The sequence below is a fragment of the Nelumbo lutea genome, chromosome 1 (genome assembly GCF_056320005.1).
Source record: "Nelumbo lutea isolate HS-2025 chromosome 1, American lotus-T2T, whole genome shotgun sequence".
Lineage (NCBI taxonomy): Eukaryota > Viridiplantae > Streptophyta > Magnoliopsida > Proteales > Nelumbonaceae > Nelumbo > Nelumbo lutea.
This window is the reverse complement of record NC_142684.1, coordinates 169,067,513-169,075,297: the sequence shown is the minus strand read 5'-3', so window position 1 is coordinate 169,075,297 and position 7,785 is coordinate 169,067,513. Positions and strand designations below refer to the sequence as shown.

The 7,785-nt window shown below is 40.0% G+C and overlaps 1 protein-coding gene and 2 pseudogenes across 3 annotated transcripts; all 3 read right to left on the bottom strand.

The window, feature by feature from the left end:
- Positions 1 to 3,830: 3,830 nt before the first annotated feature.
- On the bottom strand, positions 3,831 to 5,034 carry LOC148879082 (putative calcium-transporting ATPase 13, plasma membrane-type). Its single transcript, XM_088960475.1, has one exon. The coding sequence runs from the start codon at positions 5,032 to 5,034 to the stop codon at positions 3,967 to 3,969; it is 1,068 nt and encodes a 355-aa protein (XP_088816601.1). The 3' UTR covers positions 3,831 to 3,966.
- LOC148879081 (calcium-transporting ATPase 12, plasma membrane-type pseudogene) lies at positions 3,831 to 6,243 on the bottom strand (annotated as a pseudogene). The gene has a single exon (XR_016104103.1). The product of XR_016104103.1 is annotated as a calcium-transporting ATPase 12, plasma membrane-type pseudogene (transcript).
- On the bottom strand, positions 3,831 to 7,095 carry LOC148879080 (calcium-transporting ATPase 12, plasma membrane-type pseudogene; annotated as a pseudogene). The gene has a single exon (XR_016104104.1). The product of XR_016104104.1 is annotated as a calcium-transporting ATPase 12, plasma membrane-type pseudogene (transcript).
- Positions 7,096 to 7,785: the final 690 nt, after the last annotated feature.

Sequence of the window (7,785 nt, the reverse complement as noted above, 5' to 3'; positions counted from 1 at the left end):
CGCTCTCTACCCCGTCTCATCACTTTCTCACGCTCTCAGCGTCTCCCTTGTGATTCTTACTCATTCTTTCCCTCATTTTGCTGCTATTACTACTTTGTCTATTATTATATTTGCCTCTCCACCAAATCACGTCTAAACCCTATACAATATAATTGATTGTATAAGGAGAACTTTTCAACGAAGAAGACCTGACCCTCCTCTCCAATCACCAGTTCAATTGTTGTGACAGAGAAATGTAAAGTGAAGCCATATTCGAGGTTTGTAATTGAGTCGTCCAAGTATTCCTTTACAAGCAGGGTGAATGGGGACGAGTCCACTTAATCGGCTAATCCTGTTCACTATGGCTTGGCTATTTTGTTTTAACAAGAAATGGAGTCAAAGGGGAGAGATATCAATGGCTAGGAAGTTGAAATTGTATTGTTGGGATTCATGTATAAGTAATTGAAGAAAATCTAACATTGGAAATGAATGAGAAATGCAAGATTTTTATATACAAGAGTGACCCATAAATGTTTATTGACTAAATTTTTTATATTTAATTTGTTTGGAAGATTGAGAAAAGCAATGATGAACCGTTACATCATTAGACACCACATCAGCAAAACAGTGAATAAACGTCTAATCATTGGGGGGGAGCACTAAAATGAAGCTTCCCCCAATGGAAGGTACATACATAAATGGAAGTCTACTTTTGCAAGTCCTTATGCATACAGATTCACATAATGGGGAAAATACTAAAGTAGCACTTATATGACAGCATTTATTCAATAAATGCCCACGATTCTGAACACATGCTTAATATTTTTCACTTATTACTTAACAAGATTAACTAATTTTAACATCAATATATGAAAAAAAAGTTGTAGTACATTAGAAGTGTTATATATATTACCCTAAAATATGTTGAAATTTGAACTTAAAATTGCTGTGTTTATAAATAGACATGTCAGTTTCGCTCATATGGGCTTCAATCCAAACCCAACCTGACTAACCTGGCCCAGATTGCACTTATGATTTTACTAAAAGAAATAGGCCCTCCCCAATTCACATATTGCATTTTGATGGCCCATGGGTCTCAGTTATCAAGCTTTGCTTCCAGTTAGCGGAACACTACGACATAATTTGTTTTTCTATTAATATAATTTGTCAAAGAAATCATTTATTTTTCTTTATATTATGTTATGTGGAACCAAAAAAAACCACTAATCGTTAAAACCTATCAAGTTATTTTTAATTTTTTAATGGGTCGATTTTTGTTAAGGACATGGAGCAAAGGGACTCTCGTGCTCGACATGAAACAAAGGGATTCTGGTGACCCATGTAACACTTACAAAAGTCAAACATTGGACGTGAATGCCTAATTTCCATTCTTGAGGACAATATTGCCTGGAGGATGTAGCTACATGATGTGCCTTTGAGGTATCTCTATCCAACGAGTGAATAAGGATTATATAATTTGAAGGTAAATGAATAGTTGAAGATGTAGCTACATGATGTAGCGTGGGGTAGATCTATCCAAAGAGTCAACACAGATTACAGCCAAATGAGATGGGGCAACTGCGTTAAGTAGTTTGTGACTTAGTTGGTACGTTAATTAATTTGTTTCAATCAAGATGCAAATTTGATTCTTGGGTATTCTAATAAAGATGCGAATTTGATTCCCACTATCACCAATTTTGGGGAGAGCTCTTAGTGTGATGTTGCACTACTCAATGGCCCCTATAAGGATTTGGGCGTATCACTGTTTGGTCCGAAGTTGGAATTAGAATTGGAATGATATATTCCAATAGTCTATTTGGTTTATATAGGAACTGGAATGGGAATTGAAATTAACTCATTCCTAAGGGAAGGGTTTGCCATTTTAGTAGAAATGGGAATGGGATTCTGATTCCGTATCCAACCAAACAGTTGGAATCGAATAAAACCCATTCCAATTTCGGTTCTGAACCCCTATTCCTGCAAACCAAATGGGGCCATAAATTATATAATATGAAGGTAAAGAGATGGGAGAAAATGAGTTCAGGGCACTTTCATGACTGAAGTTAGCTGCTTGATTTCCTTCTCTACAAAGGTGGCTGTATTCCTGCCACTATTTCTTTACATTCATCAAGACATTTCCATGATGGTTATTTCTTATTTGACAAGCATTCTACTGCGAGGCTCGAGTCTCCTTTAGATCGAAGAGGAATCCCCTGCATGCAAAAGCACTATGCACACTTCAAAAGCAGGGGCATTCAACATTGGGTAATGTCTCCTTATGAGGGGGTGTTCATTTTTGTGATTTTGAGAGAGAGGAAAGTTGGTTGGTCAATGCGATTTTGGTTCCCATTGATCAAGAATCTCATGTTCTGAAAAATCAAAGAAAGTTTATTTTTGTGGGTATCATTTATCATGTGACTAAAATTAAATTTTCCATCTCCTACGTGAATAAATTAATTTTTTCATCTTAGAAAAATTACTAATATTGAGGTGGGACAAAAATGTTCTTTTGATACTAGAATTTTAATGGCTAAAATTATCATTATATTATTTATCTAAAAAATAAAAGAACATGAATACCAAGATAAATATTTCTCAAAAAATACTTACTAAAAATCAAACAGAACGTGAATATAATATACATATAAGATACATTCCCATTGTCGAACTGGATGTGCAAAATTTTTTCTTGCACGACATCCGAGTTCCTTATATCCACACCCATCACACCCGGTGAGGATGCTATTGCATACCTTAAGATAAAATGTTTGCCAAACCAGATTTGAATGGATTGGGGATTCAATCTAATTAAGGGAGTGCACATGCCATCTGTAGTTCTGTACTTAAAGTCATGGTCCAAAGTATAGATATGCTCGATACTGAATTTTTCAGTATCAAGCCACCAAAAGGATCAATACTACTCTATGCCGATTTAAGTTTCAGTTAACCATCGATCTTCTTGTGCCACTTCTATTGCTTACCAGCTTATATTGTATTTTAAACTTGACAGATGTTCAGAATTCCCTGTATTTAATCTATCACTTGGTTCAAAGACAGGTACATGCAGTACGATACATTGCAATACTTTCAACCATGGCTAAAATGTACGCCAGGCTTAGGTCAAAGATCCCATCCGAAGCTAGTAGCTTTTTACTCATAATTTTGACACCTATAGAATCCAAGAAAACCTGCTATTGCGTTTGGGTTTGCACCCTTCCTGATATAGACTTTGGGCCGGGATCTAGTATTGACCAGCCAACTGCACCAGTATCAACTCTTATGTTCAATAAATTACAAACTTTTAGCATTGCAAAGCCCAGAGCATCCCTCTACACACAGAGGTAAAAACCAAGTAGCCAAATGAAATGCACCCATTTGGCATATCCGGTTGGAGATGGGTTGAGTCACTCACTGTATCAATTTAAATATTGAATGATGTTATAACATAGCAGGTCCAACTCATCTCTCTCGCTCATAATAATAACTCAATAAAATTGTGGGTGACATGGCCAGCCAGGTAGGGCATGAGAGGGCCTTTTATTTTGAATGGGTAAGTGGATTGGGTTAGAAACTTAGAATAGATCAATATTTTTTTTTTTTGCTTCATGGGGCTACGCAACAGGGGGTAGCCCATTGGCAGCGGATTTGACCAATATGGGCTTGGTGGGTAGGTCTTCAACCCATCATCCAACCCAACCCAACCCACCCAATTGCCATTCCCGGTTAAGAGGCTATTGATAAACAATAACATCTCTATTCTCTAGAACAAGCCTCTCGTAAATGGTTTCAAATATTTTCATCAGTATTACAGTATATTTTAGTAGATGTCATCAACAGATTACGTACAAGAATTTAAGAAATGAAAAATTGAAAAAGAATATTAATAAAAAAATATGGTAGAAACTACAAACTACAAGGTAATATCACTGGTCACCGGTATACATATAATAATAAAGAATATAACGAATGAACAGGGCAAATGATCCACTATTTCTGCTGTTTGAAGACTAAGGACTTGGGAAGAGTACGGAAGGGCTTATTTGAAACCGGTATGCACTTGACAATCCAACCAATTGGCCAAGACATGGCAGCTAATCCAATGCATACCCTCCATTGCCCCCAATTCAACCGCTCTGTATCTGCAAACTTCTTTAAAAACTCCACCATTACTATCTGAAGAGCAATGGTTATCCCTACGATCCCTAAAAACAACCTATTCTTGTGTATCCCTTTGAAGACATTCCTCTTCTCCAACTTCCTTGCGTTGAACTCATTGAAGACTTGGCACAGCACGAAGGTATTGAAGATGACTGTGTCATTAACTCTTTCACTTACTCCAAATATGGACTCACCATTGAACTGTAGGGTTAGGAGGACTGTGATCTGATATATAGCTTGAGCCATGAGGTTCCTCCACATAACATTAGTTACGAGTGGTTCAGTTCGACCAACAGGTTGCTTCTCCATAAGCTCATCAGTGGGTCTCTCTGTTGCTAGAGCCAGGGCCCCCAGAGTGTCCATGATCAGGTTCACCCACAACAATTGCACCGCTGACAATGGGACATCACCGGCAGAAATTGCTGCCACGAAGTTAATCGCCAAAGCTGCAACATTCACGGTAAGCTGGAATTGAATGAACTTTTGGATGTTGAAATAAACACATCTTCCCCACCTCAAAACTGTAGCCAGAGAAGCAAAGTTATCATCCAAAATGACGATATCTGAGCTCTCCTTAGCCACTTCAGTGCCTTGAATCCCCATTGAAAGTCCGATATCAGCTTCTTTTAGAGCTGGTGCATCATTTGTCCCATCTCCAGTGACTGCAACCACGTGGCCTTTCTGTTTTAAGCATTGCACCATCAACAGCTTGTCCATGGGAGAAGATCTTGCCATCACACGGATCCTTTCAACCTTCCCCATCCTTTCTTCTGGTGTGTAGTTTCGAAATTCAACACCTTCCACGACTACTCCATCATTTATGCCTTGGCCAGGTTGTAGTATTCCACATTCAATGGCTATTGCTCTTGCAGTGAAAACATTGTCCCCAGTGATCATTTTGATGTCCACTCCAGCTTTTCTACAAACTTGTACAGCCTTCTTGACACCTGGTCGACAAGGATCTTTTATGCCCACTAGCCCTAACAAGGTCAGGGCATCTTCTTCAAGGCATTGCTTTGCCTTCTCATCTTTGTTGTCTCCTTACATTTCTTCGGGGATCTGTTTGTGGGCAAAAGCAATGCATCGGAGGCTATTGTCCGCCATGTCTTGAATTGTTTGCTTGATTTTCATCCTAGCATCATCATCCATGGGTTTCTTAGTTCCTGTACTGTTGTAGTAATCGGAACACATTGCTAGTATGATTTCGGCAGCCCCCTTCCAATGCACATGAACCATCCTCTCATGTTTCTTCATCATTGAGATCCCACTTCGTTTCTTCTCTGAATTGAAGGCTTCAACATGAAGAAGAGTACATCTCTCCTTCAAATCCTTCATATCCATGCCCAATTCCAAGACAGCCCATGAAAGGATAGCTTTCTCAGTGGGACTACCGGAGACCTCAGGCATTGTTCCTGTAGTGGGTTTGTAGACACTACCAGTTGTGTTCAAACCAACACCTTGGTGAAGCAATTCAACAACAGTTGGAAAGAGTGTAGATAAGACATCACTCTTAATGGTTTTTTGACCAAGCCAAAATTGGGTAACCTTCATTTGATTCATGGTGAGCGTACCTGTTTTATCAGTGCAGATGGTGGTCGCTGCGCCCATTGTTTCACAGGCAGAGAGTTTCCGAACCATTGCCTGATCAGCCATCATTCTCTTCATGGAATAAGCAAGGGTGAGTGTAACGGCTAAAGGCAAGCCTTCTGGGATTGCCACCACAACAATGGTAACAGAATCGGAGACAATGCGCACTACCCCATTCATTATGTCGTTGAACTTTGTCTTGCTACCGTTGAACTCCTGATTTCCATTTTCATCTTTTGTATTTCCCGTGAAGTAGCGAACCAACAACACAACAAGCACGAGGAAAGCGACTGCCAAACCAACCTTCCCTATGGCTGAGGTTAGTTTGTCAAGCCGCGCTTGCAATGGAGTACGTTCACTGGAATCATGGTTGATGGAGCTCATCATCTCACCCCACGTTGTGTTCATCCCAACGGATGTGATGAGCATCCGACCATACCCATCTGCTATTTTGGCACCAGAGAGCAAGAAGGGGTTCCTAGTGGTATCAACTTCCACATGATCACTCTCACCAGTCATGCTCGATTCATCTACTTATAAGGAATGGCCGTCCAACACCAATCCGTCTGCCGGGATTTGATCACCAATGTTCAAACAAACTACATCTCCAACTACCACGTCGAAGATGGAGATCTTCTTCCGCCTTCCATCTCTCACAACATCAACAAGAATGTTGTTGCTGATGCCAGATATTTTGTCAAATTGTCTTGACTGCCTGAAATTACTGACAGCAGACACGACCACAACCAGAAAGACGGCGACGAAGATACTCCCACCGTCATACCATCCATCTTTGAGCCCATCTTCTTTGATGCCGAAGCCAAGAGATAGAGAGGCACAAACTAGGAGAATGAGAATGGTGGTATCTTTAAAAGCTTCCATAACAAAATGAAACAGACATTTTGTGGGTGGCCTGTGGTATGTATTGGAACCGAATACTTTATGGCGGTGACTGACATCTTCGGCATTGCCGTGGATTCCATTCTTTGCATCGGTCTGGAGAAAATCAGCAACTGATTCGACTCCTCCGAACTGTTTCAGCCGGTCCAAGTCCTTGTTCTTTACAATCTGGATGAGACCTTCTTTATCGACATTGGAGAAGACATCATCGAAATCATCTGCTGTTTGGATATCAAGACTGAAATCTGTATTGGGTTTGATATCTACAGTGGTGTAGGAAAGAGAACGAATGAGCCCATTGAGGATGCCATCCCTGTTCTTCGCCGTTATGATGTCTTCAGTAAGGGCGACCATAGCCCGGCAAGAACAGATAGCAAGGAAAGCCACTCGCCATTTTTTCTGGGACTGGCTAAACGTCGTGTTCCCGTGCTGGAGGAAGACCCCATTGTACAATGGGCGGTAATCACACATTACGCTTTCTTTTGTGAAAAATAAAAAATGAGCTGATGGAAAGCAAGAACCACAAGTGTTTGGGAAAAACCAGAAATTATAGGGAGGGAACTGGACAGGGAAAGGGAGGTGACAAATTAAAAGTTGAAGGATTGAATGGGATATTATACTGAAAAAAGAAAAGGACTGAATGGAGAATGCGAATTTTTGCCTTGCCTTTTATACAAGAACACGACCGCCTTCCGGTTCCGGCTTCTGCGAGTTCACAAGTCCGACCAAGTGGTCGAAAAGAAATTTCACAAGATCTGTCGAGAACTTTCTCTCGACTTTCCATATTTATTTCTAATTATTATCAAACCAAGCATACGAAGGAACGCATGACAGGTTTCCGGGAGCTAGAATAAACGCAGAATCTAACCTTTCGCGGTTGGGAAACGGTCCAATTGACATACACGGTGGCTGGGTGTAGCCGTGTTCACTTTATTTAAAACAAGATATGATATGGGAACCTATAAATTTTAATAAATAACACCACTATCACGTTTATAATTCCAGTTGACTTGTCAAAGTTTTTCACATATGATATCTTATTGAAAAACTATTAAACGGTAACATGACCGACATGGTGGCAAAATGGAGTTCCAACACCCTGTAATCCTAATTTCATAGTGCTATGTGTAGTGTCTAATGTATTGGTAGGGATGGAACGTG

Coding starts and splice junctions, on each gene's coding strand:
- LOC148879082 (XM_088960475.1), bottom strand. CDS start 5,034: ATGATCACTGGGGACAATGTTTTCACTGCAAGAGCAATAGCCATTGAA.